Raw genomic sequence first — 24,230 nt, forward strand, 5'->3', positions numbered from 1 at the left:
TGACACCGTTTTGATGTAAAAATGTTCAGAAGATTTTTAACATCTATATATTAATACGTGAAGCAAAAACTTTGTATCCCTTTTTACGAAAATTGCGTGGACGGAGGAGTATGAAATTTTCCACACTTATAGAGAATATAGAGAAGAAGTGCACAATGCTAATATTTTTTTAAAATAATGCATAAAAGCTACATTAAATCAATAAAGAAAATATTACACACACTACATACCATGTATTTGACGTACACACGCATGTATACTATTTATTGTCAAACTTTTGTTCTTGACGTCTGTTGTCAAATTGAGAATAGATTAAATATTGTTTGTCGTTGTTACTATTTTTTATAGTGTGGTCTTGGCGAAATTTGTGATTATAGAAGTATAAAATACAATCATAATAGTGTACAAACTTACAATTCCAATTAATTATAGTCGAATTTCGACTACTGCGGGACCTCTAGTTTAATTTATTATTCAAAAACATCAATGACTGTCAAAATCAACTCAAATATTAATAAGCATAAATATTAAATTATTTTATAATTAATATTAATACTTAGAATAACTATTGTAATTGTTTATGCCAAAATTAAATGGTTCAATTGACAATTGAGTAGAAAAAGACCAAACATATTAGATAATCGAACAACACAGTGTTCTGTCCCTGTACCCTCTGTCGGTAAAATTTGAATTAGTGCATAAAATTAAAAATATCCTAGAAGTGTCCTCAAATACCTGGATATCTATGGAAATAAAATTATTTATCTCGGACAAGTCATGTCTCGTATAAGTGCTTTCTAACGTCAACGAACTTTGAAGCATTTTCCTATACTCGTACTTCATTAAAACGGGTGACGCGGGAAGCTTTTAAGCGACTTCGTAAGTCAGCTTAAAGAATCGGTTTCAACTATCACTTAGTTCCGGTCGGATAATGTTTTATTTTTGAAATATTTCTGAGACAGCGCGATGAAAATGCTGATCATCAATTCAGGTTTAAATTTCATTTATTATATTTATCATAAGAATATACAGTTCACTTAAAATGAGATACAAACAAATATATTTACGTAAAATTTTATCCTTTGTTCAGTGAGGGAAAAGCGACAATAACTTACCAAGTGTTATTGTAGACTGCAAAAAAAACTTACCTGAAAATCAAATGATTAAAGTTAGATTATTAAATCCAGTTAGCTCGTTAGGATTAATTGTACCTTTCAAGCAATGTATTTGAGAGAAGGTTCATTTTGAGAAATTTGTTGTGTCCTACATTTATTTACTAACTGTTTATTTTATATTTATATCTTTTATTTACTTTTCATAATATTTAAATTTTCTTGGTTAAGACTATTAGCACAATTGTAGAAGAATGTCACAAAAATAAAGTACAATTAATAAATAAAACATTTTATACGTGCGGTCGATCGTTCCTGTAGAACTCTACGTTATGTTCCACTAAAATTCGTGTTGATGTTGTTTGCGACTTATCATCAGACAACGTTTTCAAAATTAATCTGACAACTTAAATTTGTTTATAATCCAATACTTGAATGATATACTCGCAGATAAATAAAACTACTTCAAAACAAAAATCGATGAGGAACTCTTAAATTAAAAAAATAATATTTACTGCATTGAAAGCACGCGGCTGCGTTCTAGTTATAAAGGCAATGAAAGGCTTCCCCTGCTCGTGATTAATAGAACGTTCCTTCTTTATTTTGCGCGATGAACGTACGCTTGAACCGGTGCTTGATTACTAATATGAAATACAGTCCCCTTTATGAACTAGACGCCACACGTGGAAAAAATCACAAACAATATTTTCTCTTTATGATGGTGTATTTCCATTAAAAGTACTCTTAACATGTGTCTCCTTTTCTCTTGTTTTAAAACGGTCTTTTGTACCCTAAATATTGAATTTTGATAAATGATTTTGAATCAATTTTGGTATAATAGGTTGGGGAAAAGGTTTCTCCGCATTTTTTAAGAAAATTCACAACATTTTTTAATATAGGTTATTTACATTTAACTAAAGTATGTATGTACCATTTTGTTCGATAACTGTTTGCCATCTTGTAGGTAGGGACATGATCCCATTGCTATAGAAATTATGGTGCTTCTGATCAAAATACCGTGACAATTAGTTTTGGCAGTCCTCTCGTGATGTTAACCTGACACTGCCTAAAGAATTCTGAAGAAACCGAAACAGGTGGAAATCTGAAGGTCCAAGGTCAGGACTATACCGCAGATGCATTAACACCTCCCAGTCAAGCTCTCTTAATTTTTGCTGAGTGGCTAAAGATGTGTGAGGTCTAGCGTTATCATGATGAAAAACCACACCCCTTTTGTTGATTAATTCCGGCCGCTTTCTCTCAACTTCTTGCTTTAATCTCATCAGATGTTCGCAGTAGAGTTCAGAATCGATGGTCTTGCCTGGTGGTAACAGCTCGTAATTAATAATGCCCTTCCAATCTCACCACACACACAGCATCACCTAGTTGCGAAGTAGCCCGGGTTTCGCCAGTCTGTGAAGCCTGACCGGCCTTTGACGACGACCTTTTTCGCACGTTTTTGTCATCAGTTTCTTCAAAAATGGTTCGGTTTCATTACGTCGTAATAAAGAATCACAAATGAGTGCACGGTTCATTAGGTTTCTTTTAGTGAACTCCTGAGGTACCCCAAATATCGAGCTTTTTTGTGTACCCAATTTTTTTCAAATGCACCTAAACTGTTTTATGATCAATTCCCAGTTCTTCAGCTACGTCGTAACGACTGATATGCCGAGCTTGCTCCACTTTTTCAAAAATGGCATCCTGTTAATACGTGATAGGGCGACAAGAGCGACGTGCATCTTTGACATCAAAATTTCCGGATTGAAAACGCTTAAACCAAATTTGTGCTACTCTCACAGACACTGCACTAATTCCATTAACATCGCAAATCTTTTTCGGGGCTTGCGTGGCTTTTAAACCTTTTTTGTAGTAAAATTTTAAAATGTATCGAATTTCTTCATTAGATTCACTCATCTTGACAGTACGAAAAATCAATAAAAATCACACATTTTCCTAATTTGAATTTGAAATTATCTTCTTTAATATTTAAACTTTTAATGATACAAAACCAGCCAGATACAAATAGTCTATACTATTTGGCTATCCAAAGAGATTTTATTACAAGTTGATACATACTATAATACGAAAAGACTTTTTCCCCAACCTATTGTAAAAATAAAAAAGTTTAGTCGTGTTGAATTTCTTAATACAGTGTTTAGTCAGTTTATACATAAATTTATGTTAACGTCATAGTAGCTTAATAGATAGGCCTAGGCGCGTAAAATGTACAAAACCATTAAAAAAAATGACGGTAGGGTATATTTTGAGCCCGTACGCTACGTGTCTTCTTTTTTTTTTATAGGGAGATAGCCGCTATACAATACAATTGACACTTCGATCTCATATATTAGGGCAAATTACGGTACTAATAGCGCCTTTCTTTTTTCTTTTCAAAACATTCCTGTAATAATGTCCATGAGTGACGCTGATTGTTTATGATTAGGTTGTTCATTCATAATTACGTCTGCGTTCTTCTTTTTAAATGATTTCAACACTTTAATATCATATAAATTTATTTAATGGAAATATATTAATTAATTAGTTCCGAAAGTCTAACGAAAAAACAACAATTTACAAAGAGTTTTTATCGAAATATATACGATCGATATAACGTTGAAACTGCTTTTACACGCAAAATTACGATTCAGTGCACGGGCCGTATGGATAGGAAAATATTTTAAAGCAAACATGTGTCCGTGACAGTGATGGCTTTACATACCTGGTTTCATTTTCCGTTGAATTACATTACATGCGACTATTAAAAAAACAATTACCGTGTTATTTTGAAGTCGTCGTGGCCTAAAGGATAAGACGCCCGGTGCATTCGTATATAGCCATGCAACGGTGTTCGAATCCCGCAGGCGGGTACCAATTTTTCTAATGAAATACGTACTTAACAAATGTTCACGATTGACTTCCACGGTGAAGGAATAACATCGTGTAATAAAAATCAAACCCGCAAAATTATAATTTGCGTAATTACTGGTGGTAGGACCTCTTGTGAGTCCGCACGTGTAGGTATCACCGCCCCGCCTATTTCTGCCGTGAAGCAGTAATGCGTTTCGGTTTGAAGGATGGGGCAGCCGTTTAACTATACTGAGACCTTAGAACTGATATCTCAAGGTGTGTGGCGCATTTACGTTGTAGATGTCTATGGTTTCCAGTAACCACTTAACACCAGGTGGGCTGTGAGCTCGTCCACATATCTAGGCAATAAAAAAAAATTAACAATAAAAGACACTAGTTTGTTTCGATTGAACAGTAAGCACGTTTAATTAAATGACATTTTGTAAGCTGATTAACTTATCGTATAATTACGTAGCCGTCTTGTTAGCAAATAATTAACTGAAACGGTTTAGTAATTGTCGATCGACTGAAGAATCAATAGAAGTGTAATTGATTAATAATTAATATTTCACGTTGTAGCTGTTTCCAATTTTCAATATTCGTTTGTCGTCGAATGTTGTTGCGATGAGAGAGCCAAGTAGTTAAGACGAGTCATTACTCATTAAAGCTAGAACTTGCATATTGACCAACCGGGTAGTCAATCAGCGTGGATTTCAAAGAGCTTATTGTATACTCAAATATTGGGGCTGCAAACGTGTGTATGCGTGTGACAAGTGATTTAATAGTCAGGTCGCATTCGTCAATGTAACAAACGGACAAAGCAATCCCGCGCGCACCGAGTTAATTGAAATCATCATAGAACAACGATTGCTTGTTTATAAAACCGTGAATCTTTTATTATTTAAACATACTAGCGGACCTGACAGACGTCCTGTGAATGCATACAAAAAAATTCATTCCAATCGGTCCAGCCGTTTAGGAGGAGTTCAGTGACATACACACATACACAGTAGAATTATGTATACAAATATAAAGATGTATCTACTACTGAATGCTGTCAATCGCGACCATGAAGTTTTGTAAATCACTAGAGGTCCTGCAGTAGTCGAAATTCGACTATAATTAATTGGAATTGTAAGTTTGTACACTATTATGATTGTATTTTATATTTCACAAATTTCGCCAGGGCTACACTACCTATAAAAAAATATGAATACAGACAAACAATATTTAATCTATTCTCAATTTGACAACAGACGTCAAGAACAAAAGTTTGACAATAAATAGTAGACATGCCTGTGTGCGTCAAATAGATGGTATGTAGTGTGTGTAATGTTTTCTTTATTGATTTAATGTATCTCTGAAGCATTATTTTAAAAAAATAGTATTGTGCACTTCTTCTCTATATTCTCTATAAATGTGGAAAATTTGGTACTCCTCCGTCCGCGCAATTTTCGTAAAAAGGGATACAAAGTTTTTGCTTCACGTATTAATATATAGATAGATTTGATAAACGACTCGCGCACACCAATTCTGAGGACTTCCTATTTTCACTGTACAAGAATTCAATACAATTCAACAAACGAGTCTGGAGCATATGAATCTGAGATAAATTTTACGATAAATTTTTGATGCATGTAGACTATATAAAAAGGAAACTATTTAGTTTTATCATGCTAAAATGATGCATGATAATATGCATGCATTGCATAATAAAATCTTAATCTCATCTTAAAAAGCATTTTTTTGTAATTGTATTGAGTCGTAATGCCCCGGATTTATCAATCGAAGCGTGATAACATGACTGACTGAGCTCGTATTATGATGCAAGCCTCAAGATCTTAACACTCAGAGCTGAACGACGGTGATGGAAGATCTTACACATATGCTCCGTGTATTTATCTGCGACTTTATTTTTGTGTGTGTTCTTGTGTGTTCACTTCATAACTTAGTTTAGAATCTAATTATTTATAAATTCAATAATATGAATTGAGCAACATTCAAAAGTTTAAAATTCAAATCTAATGTACATCTTAAAGATTTGTTTGTGCTGTCTATAGTGTCCATGACTGTATCAGATAATTTGGTGTGAGTTCAATCCTTCCGTTACTTAATCTATGACAGACGGGGACCCTAGCGTACCAACTGGGGGAAGATTGCATCCTGGATGTATGTAATTCGCGGCGACAGGGTCGACGTTATTGATTACTATATATTGCGACCTTACTCGACCGAATGTTACACATACACTGTGCTGAGAACATTATCAAATATTGTTCAAAATATGTATTATCGATATACTTTAATAAGTTTTGCTATTTAGTCTAATATAAAAATTATTGAGTATTAGATGATTACACGTTGATTTTTCATTTGATCAGATCTTTATTTCACTAAAATTATTGAATTTATAACAAAAACAAACATCCTACATGTTACATTTATCCGTTAATATCATTATATCGTCTTTTCGCATTAAAAGTGTACAATTTCCAAATATATTCGAAATTGAATTAATATGCGGAATCATTTGGTATCACCAGTGTTTTTCTCATAAATACTGTCAAAAGAGCGTAGTTTCGTTTTTTTGTTTTTTTTTGTTTTACCTTTATTTTGACTACTATTAACAAAATTAATACATAATTTTATCTTACTTTAAAAGACAGATAATGTAACTGGTAAAAAATTAAAAATAAATGTTGCAAAGATGATTAATATTAAAAAGATCACATGTTAAGCCTTAAAGCACTCTCCTGTAAAATTAGTAAGTTTTGAGATTATACTGTTTTAATGCGAGAAGACGATATGTTAAAACGCACAGAACTTGAGTGAAATAACGTTAAAGTGCCTTGTTAAACAGTTTACTCGAACGTCGAGCTTGTAAACCGCCTGAGAGAAAATCCGCTTTGCTCTATCATTACGCTCTTTGATATTAATTAGTCATTTTCCGACAACAAGTTCATACAGCCCTGGTTCTAGTCTAATCCAGGCGAAATGTTTCAAACGGAAAACGTATTTTCCGAATACTGCAGAGACATTTGCCACTATATTTGTATATCAAAACATTAATGCTTGTCTCATAGCAGACGATAGTAAAATTGAGTGCATGTATGTAGTTGTATGTAATTATACGTACTAGAGGTCCCGTAGTAGTCGAAATTCGACTATAATTAATTGGAATTGTAAATTTGTACACTATTATGATTGTATTTTATACTTCTATAATCACAAATTTCGCCAAGGCTACACTATAAAAAATATTAATTAGTAAAGACAAACAATATTTAATCTATTCTCATTTTGACAACAGACGTCAAGAACAAAAGTTTGACAATAAATAGTAGGCATGCGTGTGTGCGTCAAATACATGGTATGTGGTGTGTGTAATGTAGTCTTTATTGATTTAATGTATCTTTTATGCATTATTTAAAAAAAATATTAGCATTGTGCACTTCTCTATATTCTCTATAAGTGTGGAAAATTTCATACTCCGCGCAATTTTCGTAAAAAGGGATACAAAGTTTTTGCCTCACGTATTAATATATAGATACGTAAAATGTATGTTATTATGTACGTAGGACGTTCGAATTAAACAATCATGTGTGACGGGGTTTGGGCAGACAATGGAAACGTTCTATAAGATTAGATTAAACACTGTATTAGAATATAATATATACGGTTGTTAATACTTAAGCGACTTGAGGAAAATATAATACGAGCATATTGCAATATAATATGTTTCAAATTATATAACATAATAATATTAAAAGTTACATCTACAGTTCCAGGATGCATTTATCGAAGTTCGGATGAGGAAATTGAAGTATAAGTACCAAGAATAATATAAACACCACACAAACATAACTATGTCTAAGACACGAGACAGTGTATATCAAAGTATTATATTTTATCAGAAGAACAGTTTAATTATTATCCTTTGAAAAAAATTCAGTCGTCGATACTCTGACACGTGGTACCTACCTACCCACAAGCAGACAACAAGAAGACCAATTTTCGCAAATTCATTTGGACATCGTATTGGATTATATTTATGAAATGTATGTAAACGAAAAAACAAAAAGGGTTTTTTAGAGTTACATATATAGTGCTTATTGTAAAACCTTGATCGCGACGGGACAACGCAAAGCCGCAGTCGCCCAAACATGTCTTTTCAGATCCCCCGGATTCATTCTCGGTACTTTTAGGACCCTCAAGCACCCGACGAACGAACTAAGCCTCACACTAGACACAGACCACTCAGTTTCTCGTCGGATCTTCTCAGTGGGTCGCGATTCCGATCCGGTAGAGTAGATTATGCGAGGCACTGCTCTTGCTAGGGCTAGTGTTAGCAAATTCTCTCAAACTGAGCCCGTGAGCTCACCTACTCGTCCCGGCGTAGCTTAATAGCCCTCTAGGCTACCAACCAGTGAATAGGTAGGAAAAAAATCAATTTGTAAAACTTTACAATCAATTTTTATTCTAAAAACGTCACTTGCTTATTAGACGAGTAGATTTTTGTTCAAAATATTTTTTAAATATTGTATTTAATAGAGTTACTAATAATACAGTCTTATGACATATATATATATATATATATATATTATGTAGGTACATAAAATCATTAAAATTTAATAAAAACGCACACTGAATTTCTGCTTGAAGTGCAACTCAGTTTCTAATTATGTAAATTAAGAAAACGTCAACAAGCAAACGAAACGGAAATTTTCATTAAGATTTTACGGACATTATGAATATAATGTAATTTTTTGGTTTAGCGAGTCGCCGACATAATTAAAAATCGTTTTAGGTATTTGAAATATTTTTAGGTGATTTTTTTTCTAAACATGTTATTGTAAATGTTTATTTTTTTAAATGTGGAAGAAAAATTTCAATGAATGTAATATCGCATGAATGAACTTCCTCAGTTTTATTTTTTCCCTTTTTTTAACGTTGTTAGTATAAATATTAAATGCGATTATTCAAACGTTATAATTGAAAAGAAAATAGTTGAATCACGTCGTCCAGTGAGTGAACAAACCGCTGTAAAGTGCTTTTAAGTGCAATTGCGCATATAAATCGAATAATCCAGAAAGGAGTTTAATAAATTCATCCCCTAAGTGTTTGTTTTGCGAGAAAATGGAAAATGAATTTCACCAATGAATAAAAATGCCATATTAGAGTAGATTTGTAAAAATAAAGGATGTTATGTTAGATAAAATAACAAAACACCGAAATATTTATCAAAATAAATTAGATATTGGAACTTTAGAAAAAAAGTAGCTATTTCTAAACAAATTATCAAACAATAATATTTTGTTCTCATGTAATTGCTTAACATATTGAATGCTTCTTTGTCTTTGTTCGGTTAAATTCAATTTATTTATGTTAATTCTTAATTCGTAAGCTATGAATGATTAATTAAAAGACGTGGATATTATGTTAAGGTATAATGGGCATAATATATTTCTTTTCAAAGAGACTCCTGTAAAATTCGGCAATATTATATATTTAAATGTACCTAAAATGTTATTTTTGTAATTATAAACTACTAATAGTAATAAACCAGAAGAAACATGCGTGATCAGAACATGTCCGATTCGCCAGTTCATAGAACAAAAAGAGTAAATTCTTCGACCAAGCCAATTCGGTAGACCGAATTTCCAGGATATCATTGTTAGCAACCATGATATTCCTTTATTAATTTAAGCTTATTAGATTAAGCCAATAAATGCTGGCTAAATTAATAACGTATCGCATTTGCCCGGTAATTCGAAAACGACCGTTTACCTCGCCATCTACTTTTGAATATTCCACCCTATCCGAGATTCAAGAAAAAGTTTCCTGAGACTCAATTTATCATAGCCAGACGTCTACGGTGCATCCGGTACACGTACAGAAACGCTCGGTACATAGGGAAAAGTTGCGAAAAACTTTGCGGAAAATTTAATATTCTGTTCGTTCCCGATTTAGTACATGTACAATGTGTAAAGTACCTATAAAACGTGTGGACTAATTAACCGTCAATCTAAAACTAGTCTTGTTGAAATATTCACCGCACATGATCGTTTTTATAATGAAGACAATGTAATTAGTGAATATGGGATCGGTCATTATAAACCTATTCAGATCGGTGGCCAGTATTCGTTAGGTGGTTATCGATTTAATTAAAACTAATTGTCCGAACGTTCGAATCTCGTAGCCGTAGCCGAGGGACTTGATAAACGAACGTAGCTGTGGTAACATTCAAGTTTTCGGCAACTCGTTTAATATAAAAAAGTACGTTCGCCTTGTTTATCTGATATTTACTGGTGTACATTTCCAGCACCCGTAACGGAGGAAAATCCCTAGTTTAAAGGTCAAGTTGAATTTGTAACAAAATTACTATTTCTGAGACTCACTCCCCTCGCACTATCTCACCCGACGTCCGATATTTGCCCGAGACCAGAACCGCAGAAGAGTAGGCGGGTTCCTGTGTTCAATCAACACTACAATCAGATTCGCGGCGCCACCTCGAGGACGCTCGACTGACGGCGCGTCGAGACAATCGTCGACGTCCAACAACGTCAGGCCGCCCGGGCGATTACACTGATGTTCCGGGATACCTCACTGGGTCAGATCCAGCCGGCCAGGTCGGAACGCGATACACTGCTGACCGGCTCTTCCACAGTACGTCCAGCGACGATAGTGACAACGGCCAAGTGGACCCCAGCCGCTACCGCGTCATCTTATTTTCCTGGTGCCAGCGTTCTAGAGTGACGGTAGCATGCGGCACAACCTCGACCTCCTCAAATCGCCTCGTGACCAGAGGATGGCAGAGGACGAACGCCATCCTCCGGCCCCCGACTCAGCGACATCGGTATGGCGCCAAGAGGGAAGAAGAATTGTCCGTCTCCCATTCCGAGACCTCCTCGAAATCGTGGACTAGCAGAAGTCGAGTTGCTGCCGAGAATCGTAGCTATGGCGATCGGCAGCGATAGGTCGAGTCCTATCTTCGCGATTAGGACGCGGCGCTATTGCGCGAAAGAAAGCAGTACGTGAAAGTGATCTCTGCCGCGTCCTTGGCTTGGCTCTGCCCCTTGCATTGCTGAAGTCCATGGGCGACGGTAACCACTCACCATCAGGTGGGCCGTATGCCCGTCTGCCTACAAAGGCAATAAAAAAAAAAACTATTAGAGTGGTGGCACTTCCGCGACTCAAAGCATCTCTCAACTGGATTCAAGTGCATCCATAATGACAAAGAGACACGACAGACAACACGTATGGCAGTAAGTGGAAATCACACAAAACCTAACAACGTTGTGATGGAAGTATGTTTCCAATTTAATTCTAAGTGTTCTACGGTCGATGTGGAAGAGAGCAAATACAATGTTCGCGGGTTGTAGACTTGTGCTACGTTCGATATAGATAAAATGAATCGTTTCAGAACAAACCATCGTCCTCCAACCCTATGAGCATTACTATGTCACTCAAATTCTTGAGAAAGCTCTAAGTTCTTCGAAACGGGGTTAACAGCATTTTAACCAGATTCTAAAACAAGAGTTCTATAATCTAGAAAATAGGAAACTTCGATAGTAAAATTGAAGTATTATCGTTTCATATATCCCACCCGGAGCGTCCTTTCTCGCCGACAGTTATTGTGCTTTTGATTCAGCTTGCCATGGGCTATTGAGCTATCTCACGATGACAATATCGACATAGAGCTCATATGGGAACACTTATCCAGTGAAGTAATGTACCAGGGTATCAATAACTCATATGGGAACACTTATCCAATGAAGTAGTGTACCAGGGTATCAATAATCCGTAAATGGATTCCCCAGCGTTTAAAAAAAAGGGTAGCAATAACAGAACTACCACTTAAAACTCAGCTCACTGACGCTTAACGCTGCTAAAAGGTGGTATTTTAATTGCTATGTGTTCACTTTTAATATGAAGGTAAACCAGAATGAGTTATACAATTTTTTTTAAGATTTACCCGTTCTAAAGTACTTTTCATCTTACTACATACATTTACCGTTCAATTTAAGTTTACATGAAAATATAATGTTTTCGAAAAGATAGAATAAAACCAAATAAAATCATACCTGTAACTCGGGATATGAAAGACTCCCATGACAAAGGAAAAACGTATTAAAGTAAAATGAAATAATAAAAGCAAAAACCCTACGTTCCACTATCGGTAAGTGTGCACACATTTCGAAGCCTCGTTCTCCACCCCAGGGCTTTCGTCGGCCCCATTAAGAATATTAACGACAACACTTCCAATAGCAAGATTCTAGCTCTTATTTAGATACGAAATTGAATTAAGATCATTTATTTCTAAATAGGCAAAAGCATATAATGAAATATGTATAGTCTTATTTAAACCTATAAATTTTGATGAGTTGTACTCATAAATATTGTGAAATTCCATATATTTTCAAATACCATGTATATTCTTCTCAATCTTTTCTACACAATTATTAAGCTTTTATTGGTTGTATGTGTTTATCTGTTCTTAAAACCAATGTTCCTGGGTAACAACAAGAGCCGCTGCAATCCCAGCAGACAGTTCTATACTACGACTGCTACAAGTTGTTTGGTTGCTAGCACTCTATTGAACAGATGACAAAAACGGATTCGATTTGTACAGAATTTGTCGGAACCCTTTAACTTTCAAACATGTATGAAAATTTTTATGCATGTTAAAATTCAAGCACGCATTTTAAATTACGTTAAACTCAAATAGTAATTGTAAAAAGAATAAAATTTTTTATGTAAATTTAGAGATATTCATAAACAATTGAAATCAAATTCAAACATGACGATATCGTTACTTAGAAAATATCATTATCACAAATTATTTCAACGTTTAGATCAATTCGATTTCGCACCCAACGATCAAACCATGTTTCAACATTTAATTAGTCATTAGAAAACAAAGATTACTTATCTGTTCTTATCGATCGATGGAGTTAGCGGAATGGAAGACGATCACAGGAATAAGATGAACTCATCTCCGTGTCTCGAAGACAATGTTGTCATTATTGATGACATGGTTTTTTCATAAGAATTCTTTACATTTTCCTGTTATTTTTATGTAACGATAGAACCCAATTGCATTCCCGATTTCAAGAACATTTAATTTTTATTAACATGCTATGATCTATAAATTTACCTAGGCTCCTAGAACAGTGTTTATACGGCTCGCGTCCCTCCAACATCCGTACCCACTTTCAATCCTCTCACAAAACCTACCAATTGTCTCGGGATTTATTTACCAAAGGTTGATAAGCCCTGGCTACTTTCCTCCAGCAATAGCCATTCGAAATAAAAATAAAAGTAAAAAGTCTTCAAATACTAAAAATAAATCAGAATATTAAACGTTTATAATGGGTTTATATCGTAACCAATAATTTTTAGCTCTATCAAACAATTATGAATAACATCTTTGACAGTTTTCGTGTAACATAAAGGACTAAGCGATGAATGATTATATGTAAATCGATAATTTTCAAATTACGAACCACCAATTGTTGAGGGTAAATATATATGGGTAAATTCATATGGGTAAATATATATAAGTAAATATGTATGGGAAGAACGCCATCGTTCTGAAGGAACAGGCACAAAATTCATTTTTAAAACGATATTAGATAAAGTTGAAGAAAAAACATTAACTTAAAATGTACTAACACACATTCATTGCACATTAAATTGAAAGAAATTTAGTCTTTAACTTAGCGTTCTTTTCATTACTTCTCATTATAGATAATAGAAACATGGCCAATACAATGAACTGTAACAACTAAAATGTACAACAGCATCTTTATTTCATGAATGAACAAGAGTTCCAATGCTGTAATGCTGTTTGTTCCTCGTAAGCTCAGAACAATGAATCATACTACTTATTGCTACTTTTCAAGTATTCTTACAACCCTAAAGGAGAAAGGAATACTTTGAATTCTGTTTTATTTCGAAATACAGAAGAGAATGATGTATTTGTATAGCGTTTATTATCTACATTCAATTTCAAGATAAATCGCAAATAAGTACAGTATTTTTATCTGATTTCTTGATTCGTATGGGTATAAAATAACTTATAACTTATGAAATGAATTGCTGTACTTTTTTACTCACGTTCCAAAATAAATTCCACGAACATTTTATAATTGAATAATTTAATAACTATATAGTAATTTAATTTTAAAATATGCCTACTTCGATATCAAATAGAAATTAGGATAACAGAGCCTCGGTATTCAATTAATTGATATATGTATGTACCTTCGAGCTTTATTCTGACAAAGAGAATGTTACAAAACATAAAAATAAAATCATGTAATTCACATGTCAATTCGGATTTGAAACAAAGTGACTTTTCTTTGATGATACGGATATAGGATTTGAAATACGTCACGCATGTCCTCGATAATATTTGGTTGGTTTTCATTGATAGAAGAGGATTTTTGAAATTAAAATGAGAAACGGTATTTCAATTAAAAAAATTAACGATTTACCTACCGAATAACAGCGTGTATCACGCGAGGTCTAAAAGCTTATATCTGAATTTGCTCAAAAGGCGGTGATCCTAAGTCGGAGTTTACCATTAAATAAAGCAGTATGGGAGCCCGCAAGCATATTAAATACTTATGCACGTAATGCCGTCAAAAGGTCATAATATTATCTTCGGCGCGCTTTACAAATGTCCAAGTTGAATGAAAATAGCTCTCGACTTGCTTATGCAACTTTTTTGTTCTTTTAAACTTTATTCTTTATTTCATATAATTTTTTTTTTTATTGCTTAGATTGGTAGACGAGCTCACAGCCCACCTGGTGTTAAGTGGTTACTGGAGCCCATGGCCATCTACAACGTAAATGCGCCACCCACCTTGAGATATAAGTTCTAAGATCTCAGTATAGTTACAACGGCTGCTCCACCCTTCAAACCGAAACGCATTACTGCTTCACGGCAGAAATAGGCTAGGCGGTGGTACCTACCCGCGCGGACTCACAAGAGGTCCTACCACCAGTAAAAATCTGATAAATTACACTAAAAATCAATACGCATTATTAATTTTTAAATATATGCTGCATTTTACTAATTAAATCGTGGCAGACTGCGCTTTGGCTATCTTTGTATTATACAGTAACTTATTAAAACTTGTAAGCCTCCTATTGTATCTTGACGTACGACATAATATGTACCTACTTTCCGCATGACAACAACGGCACCAAACTTCAATTAGAACGGATGAAGTAGGTATTCGCAGAGATGTAAGTAACGCAGGATACAAAATATGATTTTGATAATTAATTAATGCTATTATTTTGGTACTACATATTTTTCGGTGTGACAAAATTTTTTTGCGCATCCATTGTGATGACGATACGAAAATTTAGAGAACATAGAACAAAATATTAACTGATTATGGTATTTTTATGTTTTTCCAGTTTTTAATACTTATTCTAGGAAACATAAATTAGTCCTAGTTATTTTAATTTCTTCAACTTACCTAGCGTTTCCTCACAGGGTTGGCTTAGAGGACGTCTGGAGGGTGATGTCTTATGTGGCGGATGTTGTGGCTGCGGCTTGAGCACCTGAGCTGGTACTGCACCTTCTAGTGGTGGCTCCCCTGGAACCCGGACCACCCACCAGTCGGGCCGAGTGGTCCACGGTTCTACCACCTCCACTTGCTGGCCTTTTGTCACGGTTAGTTCACCAGTTCCACCCGAGGTGTGCTCATAAATCACCCATGTCATTTCTGGTCCGGCCTGCACCAAAAGAAAATATATTTAAAATACATCACTCGTCGACGGCATGGCTATATCGTTAATTCTAAGATGTGGGTCAGTTTCTAATTGATTTGAGTTTATAAAAAATGCTAATTCTCTATTACCAAGGTAATTTGCAATTCTTAATTTACTAAGTGGCATCTTCGAAACCTTAAGAGATCTTCGTTAAAAATTTACGCTGGAACAGTTTTAGTGTTATTTATATATTATTGTAATCCTAAAGAGAGAAACCTGGAAAATAATTAAGTATTAAAAAGCTAACAAACTTTTTATTAAAACAAAAAAAGGAACGAATCGCACGAAACTCCACTATTAAGAAAATTTAAGAAAAGAAATTTAAGAGAAAAACAAAGATATTTTAAATTATGTATATGATATTTTAATTAAAGTCCGAACTCGTATTTGGAATTTCATATCAGTTTCAGTATCCTCAACGAGAAAGGGGTTTTCTTAAGAGTTTACTGGAATCGGCCGTCGAGGGATCGATGACAATCTAACAATCGCTTACCGATAAGGAAATATACCAATAAACGATAAGATCGATCGCCTACATTAGATAAAAATGGGCATATCAACAGATAGCACGTACAATGGTTTCAGCAATGAATACATCCCAGTTAAAATTCAACTGTCACGAAATCGGAAATTATTACCATAGCACGAAATAAATAAAATGTAAGTGAACAAAACATCGACACTTCGATCAATTCAAAATGATTCATGTGTTAAAAATGAATCGAGGGTCACTTATCAGTCGTCCGAATACGAATCAAAGCACTGCTTTCGTGGCGAGGCTTCTATCAAGGTCACGAAAACGGTAGTGTATTACGAAAATTGGATATTTTATAAATAGCTTGGGACGGTCTTGTTTCCTTTAATAATATATAAAACGCAAAATGGTACGCATGGTATGGAGCTGGCTCTGTCAACAAGATAGATTTTTTTGAAACATAACGGATTTCATAGTTTGAAATAAAAAAACGAGTTACATCACAATACATACTACCTCGAGTATTCTAGAATTATAGTTTATAAGAAAACATTATACAATATTCGAAAAAAGAAGAAAAATAAATTTAACCTTTGATGGCTTTATTATTTGAACTCATTCATATTGAGAACCTTTTCGATTTTGGATAAACAATCATCAGCATTAAATTTATAAATTGCAAACTAAACGCTAATCACATTATACTTATGTTACTTCAATCATAGCAATCAGATACGGAGAATAGTAAGAACAATGAGTATTCTGATGTGATCAAATTTCGAAGTGAGGTCTTGCATATGAAAATAAAAATGGCATGTCAGTCAAAGATATATTATTATATTAAATAAGCAAGCGTCTTTTTTGACCAGACTGCTTTTTAAAATTATTACAATAGTGTCATTCTCGTTTCTCATCAATTATTATCTTTAGCGATGGTCGAGAAAACATTTTGGCGATCTAATCGATCCCAACACATATAAATTTAGTTTAAAACTTCAATAACATACTTTGCTACCAGTAGACTATTGGCCGTGTGATACCAAGAAGAATGATTTAACTTTGTGATAGTAATTTGATAAAGATCATGAAATAGATTTGAAGGCAGCAACATAGTGTAGGCAATATAAATGCATTTTTAGACGCAAGAAGAGCTTTACCCTGCCATATTATATATCAAAGTTACCCTATCATGTAGGAGAAAAAAAAATGTTGAGCTCTCAGGAATCAAACCTGGAGGTGTTACTAGCTAACTAACCCTAGCAAGAGCAGTGTTTCGCAGAATCTACCACCGGATCGGCAACGCGACCCACTGAGAAGATTCGGCGAGAAAATCAGTGGGCTGTGTCTATGGAAAAGAACTTATGATATTGATACGAATTACATTATTTCAAACTAAAGTGATGCCACGGACGAAAAAAATACTAATATAATCTTGTTATTATTTAAAATTCAGGAAAATCTTGAACCAATATTTAGATATGACAAAAATGTTCGTTTTGCAGAATTCATTGATTGAAATTAAATTCATAACATTAGTCAAGTAGGAAGTAGGCAAGTGTGGGGAAGCGTTCTTCAGAGTATGTATAAACATTACGTTCTCGTACAGCAAATTGAGTCCATAAAAGATTTTATTAGACATCTTTATTGTTGCTGTAAGGTCTTAAGGCTTGTAAATCTCTGTCGTTAGCTGAAAGACATCAAATAACTCGTTACAATCATCGCTAAATATTTAATAAACAAAATGCCCATTTTTAAATATTCAAAAGTCCTAGACACTTTTTCGAATTTACTAATTTTATTAAGATGTTGACTTGAAAAATTACAAAATTTTTGATAGCAACTATTGAAGTTATTGTAAAATGTAAAGAACTTTCGAAAAAAAAAAGGTCGAAAAAATAATCTGCGATGTAGAAATTGTTTAGCGTTATTTTTTTCGGAATATTTAAATTTAAAAGTAGGAAACTTTACTAATTGCGGTAGGTATATATCTACTTCACTTGTTTGCTGTAAACCGAGATACACAGGCTTTCACTGGTAGGTTTTGATCGAATTAATAATTAGTTGAACCATCCATCCAACCATAGTGCATATAAATTCGTTTTAAAAGATAGTTGTTCAACTAAACTTAATAGTTCTCGTATGTGTAATGTTTTATTAACTGTTTTCTTATTGATGACAGCTGTTTATTGTTTTCTAAACTGTTTAAGTCGATAATTGAACGAATTTCTCTCGCATGAAATAATACTATTCAATAAGATCACCGCTCGCATTCTGAAACACTCCTTGGGTAAACAGGCCCCGAATTGGCTTGCGACACATTTGTCACATTGTCAGCCCCGGATTGATGTTAGGTGTAATATATTATATGAACCTGAATGATGAGTTTTCTTTAGTTACTTTTGAAATCGTGACCTCGCTTCTCCGTTAATTTAGAAAGCCGCATTTACGAATAGGTTCAGAAGAAGACCTAAAGGAGCTTGCCATCAATAAGTATTATTTAAAATGTTGCTTTTGCTCTGTGACGTCAGCATCGGGTGGCACCACCCTGTTTCCGGGGGCGTCATAACGAGCGACTAAAGGATTTAGAGGAAAATGGGTAGCGACATTCTCTTAGTATTATATCAGTATCCTACGATCGGTATTTATTGGTGGTATACCCGCAGGAATAATTATTACCACCTTGTCAATTCTTACCGCTAAGCAATCGGACGTTCCGGTTTGAAAGATGAAACGGCCATTGTACAACTGCGACTTCGGCCTCACGTCTCTAGGTTGCTGAGGAAGGCGTTTACGTTATAATACTGATGCTCCGGAAATCATTTATCATCTGGTGGGCGGTGAGCTAGATCATCCATTCACGGAAATTAAAAGTGAGCTTATAGGTACTAATACGAGCAGTAAGAAGCCGAACGATTATTTGGCATTCGGTTTTTTTTTATTGCCCTTGTAGGCAGACGAGCATACGGCCCACCTGATGGTGAGTGGTTACCGTTGCCCATGGACTTCAGCAATGCCAGGGGCAGAGCCAAGCCGCTGCCAACGCGGATCGGATGTCCGATGGCTCCTTTATTTTTTTTCAATATCGCTATTATGTTCTTTTTCATTATTTTTTTGTATTGTTCTAAATTAAAGCTTTCATAATTCATTTTCCGCGGAACTGGAAGCTTGCAAGCAATTTCACGCTCATTACGTGCTTAGTGTGCGCGAAATAAGCCGGGAGATAATTACAACTACATTTATGGTTTAATCTCGTGTTATTATAATCCTTTCATTACTTCCATAAATATCATAAAAAATCATTAAAAGTAAGTACAATATTCAAAACTACTTCCATTCTATTCTATTCCACTAATAACTTCTTAGTCGTCCATTGCCACGAAAACATAAGAATAATCCACGAAGAGAAAAACACAACTTTTATTGTAACGATGTGTAGACTTATATGGGTAGGATTAAAACAATTAACACAAAGCAGCTATGTCAAGCAATATTGTTTTTTATTGATCTAAGTGCAATCTTGTTCACAAATAATAGGGGTTAAAGTATGAAATTGCCGTTCTATTGTAATAAGTATTTCGAATTGATATGGAACCTTCATGGGTTGAGATTTTTGAGTGAAACTTTTTAGTTCTTCTATTATAAAATGTGCAACATTTGATTACCTGTCGACTTTCAGTTGTTTTTTTTTTATTCAGCTCAGACAAGAAAGATGATACTTCGAAAATTCGAGTGATTTTTGAATGCGAGTTCCGAAGCGGAACTAACACTGCAGAAACAGCTCGCAATATCAATGTTACGTTTGGAGAGGGGACTGCTAATGAACGCACCGTGCGATTCTGGTTTAAACTCTTTCGTGATAGAAATTTCGATTTGAAGAACGAACCACGTGGAAGACCGCCCACGCATGTGAATAACAATGAATTGAAATAGATAGTGGAATCGAATCCGAGCCAAACTACCCAGGAATTAACGGCATGGTTTATTAACGTTACTTTACCAACAATGTGTCTACTGTTTACGCGTAATGTTATCTACATAATAAATTCCAATAAATCAACACGCATTCGTTGATTTAAACCAAAATAAAATTAACTTCTACAATTAATATTTTAGCTATTTATTATCGGGTCATAATTATAAGTAAAAATAGTTAGTTCAATAAAATAAATACCACAAATAATTGACTTTTATGTTTTCTTCATAAAAACTCTAATTTTTGAGCAACTTGTTGGTAAATTAATTCCACTGTTCTTTACTGTATTCATGAGTTGTACTGTACATATTTGTAAAAACGACTTTTATATGAGTAGGTCGTATGTGAGGCGTGGTCATTTATCCCGTCTTCAAAACCGCTATTTCCATTTTGAATAATCTAAAAGCGATTTTACGATACAACGATACGAACGACGCTCTAGTGTTTTGACCTTCTAGTTCTAGTGTTGTTTTCATTGGTATACATTTTTATAAAGATGAAAGTTTAGCGCAAAAAGAAACAGATTGTTTGATTTTGGAATTCTAATTAACTTTATTCATAACTTCAATACAAGTTACTCTTTAGAATTTAGCAGATTTATAACTCTACCGCTGACAAAAAAAAAGATTTCGTTTAGTAGATTTGGGTTTTAGTTCGTATATAGTTTTGATACTTTTAAGATGAACACTTTATTGTTTCGTAACAGCACATTCATTACATAATTTTCACTATTACAATTTGTTGTATTTACTATTGTATTTTATTAACACTGATTAAGGACTGCAATCGAGTAATTACCTATCTTTTAATAAAATTATTGAGCTCGCTGACAGAGAAGAACCTAATACAATATCTGTCAATATCATATAAAAACGCTTCCAGCTTCCCTATTCCTGAACCATTTTTGTTTGAGTTTTATTGACTTGCTGTTTATTTTTATCTCGTTTTCGATACAAAAACAATCAACAAACATAATTCTATAAACTACGAAACGAAATTCGAAATTCTTCAACACACGCTACTTCGAATTCTGTTCACCCACATTGCTTACAATTATAACGCTTACGCTATTTTAACCTAGCTCAAGGCCAATCATAATTACAACCAAAGGCTACGAAATGGCTTTCCGAAACATTCCAAACAAATAAAATTAACATGTACATATGTGAATGCAATGCAAATTGCAGCGAAATTATTTGTTTTCAGTAATATTTACTCACTAAAATGAATACTTATTTAGTTATGGTAACAATAATAGGAACACGGTTATGTGTTACTCATGATTTAAAATGAGCGAGTGCTGTTTGTTATGTTTTATACGGACTTGTTCAACGTATACGCGTTATTTATTTATAAAACGAAGTTTATTTCCTTGTTAGAATAATAATTGTGATCGTTTCATATGCGTTTAATTTCAAAATACGAATACGATTCACCAAATGTGTTTTTATATATGTTTATAAAACAGCTGTTAGTTCAATTGAATTACTTTTATCAACCAGTTCATTGCTAAGCATTAAATCAATCTTGCGAATGTGTCTTGGCAATAACTTGATTAATGTCTAACAAGTAACTGTTTTAGCTATAGTAGAAAACTGTCTTAGTCACAGATTGTGTTTTATATTTCTTATAAAAGGTCATAATATTGAACAATATTGAATATTTTTTCTGCACATCCTAGAACTCGAGTATTATTTTACTCGCCTCTCGAAGTCGCTGGGTGTATCAACGATGTTGTAAATTTTTCGTTTCATTTTGCTGCAAAGTAAGCTAATTGTGGTATAACTGATATATTCTGTATTGTAAATTTGGTGGAATCCATAGATATCAGAGATATATATAGGGCTCTTAGGCTATCTAGAGTACAGACCAATTTGCGCTTGTGACCGTGTCATCAACGGCGTTGTAGCCGTATCCAGTAATCGAATTCAATTTAATTGTATCAGTGATTTTAAGTCAGCTGAGTACTTCTAGCAGTATAAAATACTTAGAATATTTAGAAGATTATCATTTCGAGATGCATTTTTGTGTGGAATATTTAATTAACGTAAATTATCCAATAATACTAGACTGATTTTAATTATTTTGTTTCGTATTTTATGTTCTATTTTAATCTCGTTAAGATATAATTATCTCAATAAGATTTGAAATAGTAAGGAATAGAAGCACTACTTACGGTAATCTACTATAACCAGAAAGCATTGTTTTATTTTCTCCATTCTTAATCTATGTACATTTAAAGCCCTGTAGATTTAATTGTATAGTATTAATCCAAGAACTATATTACTTTACTTTAAATTTTAGGATACTTCCTTTCTGAAATGACAATAGTTCTTATTACAAATTTAGATTTTCTTTAGCAATACAGCAATAAAGGCGCTGTTTTTATGACTATCTATCTGATATACATTGAAATATAAATAGGTACATTATTTTCCGCGCGTAATAACATCCTTCTGATTCGGTGAACACGATTCGCAGTATTTGCACCGCTTTGTTTCCGAAGATGATAGAATTAGAGTAAATTTAATTTTGAACACACACTACATTAGTAGTGTGTGTTCAAAATTATAATTATTTTATATTAAATATATTTTATTTTCAGGTTCATTTTTTGGGTCCGGTTCCGGTACTCGTATCATACATGTCATTGTATTGTCGCTCCGAAAATAATCGCACAAATAAATAGATACAAGGCAAGGTTCGTTAAAAATTACTATTAAATGTGAGTACGAAGGTGCCGCGAAGTGTTGAAATTAGTTACCGCCACACAACTATTGAATTTGACAAAAACACGGACGAAAACAAACCAACAGTATTTGGAGGTTAGAATATTGTTATAACCAGAAAGCACACACACTAACGTAAAACTACTGAGAGCCTGTCAAAGTCACCTCGTACGCAACTATCAACGTCAGTTCAGTGCTGCCAAGGCTATAAACTAAAATAACCTTAAATAATACGTTCCATTCCACGCAAATATGGATGAACAATTTGAACTATTCTTCGAAAAAATTAAAACTGAAATGAAGAACCAATCAGATTCTATAACAAGTACTATTATGGAAAAAATTGGTGAAAAATTAGAACCTGTGATAGAAGAAAACAAAAAATTAAGAATTAAAGTTGAGCTTTTGGAAAAAAAGATAGAAACTTTAGAGAGAGACAAAAAAAACAACAATATAATAGTCCACGGGCTGAAAGAGGGAGAAAAGACTACAGAGCAACTGCTTAAAAATACTAAGGAAGTATTTTTGAAAACATTAAATATAAATATTCAAGATTGTGAAATAAACAAGATTTATCGTATAGGGAAAGAAATCAAAGGTAACAAACCTAGGCCGACACTCTTATCCTTTGTTAGTGGATTGAAAAAAAACGAGATATTAAGGAATAAGAAGAAGTCGAAGGAAATAACATTCACAGAAGACTACTCTAAATATATTTTAGAAAAGAGGAAAGCATTAATACCACAATTAACAGAAGAAAGAAATAAAGGCAAAATCGCTTACCTAAAATACGATCAACTCATAGTAAAGGAAAAATCAAACACATATTATGAGAAAAGAAAAAGGGAGGTATCTACTTCTCCGCAATACTCTCAGCCAAAAAAACAACAAATTTCATCTTCATCGAAGGAGATAGTGAACGTATATGACATGATGAGAGCTAGGTCCAACTCTCTTACCTCTACAACCTGTTCAAGAGACAAAAAATCATAGCAATTGGATATCGGCGATCGGAATCAAAAAACAATCTATAAACAACTTTACAAATCAATAATAGCAAACAACCCTCCCCCAAGCCGGCTGGTCCCCGTGGGGGAAAAAGACCACAACCCTCCAGCAAACATTAACATTAATAATACAACTAATGCAACCAAAACAACTGGCATAACAAAACCACTACAACCAACCCTCAAAATTGGAACATTAAATGTAAGATCACTAGCTACAACAAAAAGCTTTATAGAACTAACGTATATGTTGCAACAAATAAAAATCGATATACTTGGCTTAGCAGAAATTAGAAGAAT

At 33.9% G+C, this 24,230-nt stretch overlaps 1 protein-coding gene across 8 annotated transcripts in view; it reads right to left on the minus strand.

The window, feature by feature from the left end:
- Nucleotides 1-24,230, minus strand: part of trio (trio Rho guanine nucleotide exchange factor) — a 166,194-nt gene that overhangs the window by 77,414 nt on the left and 64,550 nt on the right. For all 8 annotated transcript variants that reach the window (XM_089735254.1, XM_028187433.2, XM_028187431.2 and 5 more), the window contains exon 30: nt 15,452-15,710. In XM_089735254.1, the coding sequence (XP_089591380.1) occupies nt 15,452-15,710 (259 nt within the window). The remainder of the gene's footprint in view (nt 1-15,451; nt 15,711-24,230) is intronic.

The sequence above is a fragment of the Bombyx mandarina genome, chromosome 01 (genome assembly GCF_030267445.1).
Source record: "Bombyx mandarina strain Sakado chromosome 01, ASM3026744v2".
Lineage (NCBI taxonomy): Eukaryota > Metazoa > Arthropoda > Insecta > Lepidoptera > Bombycidae > Bombyx > Bombyx mandarina.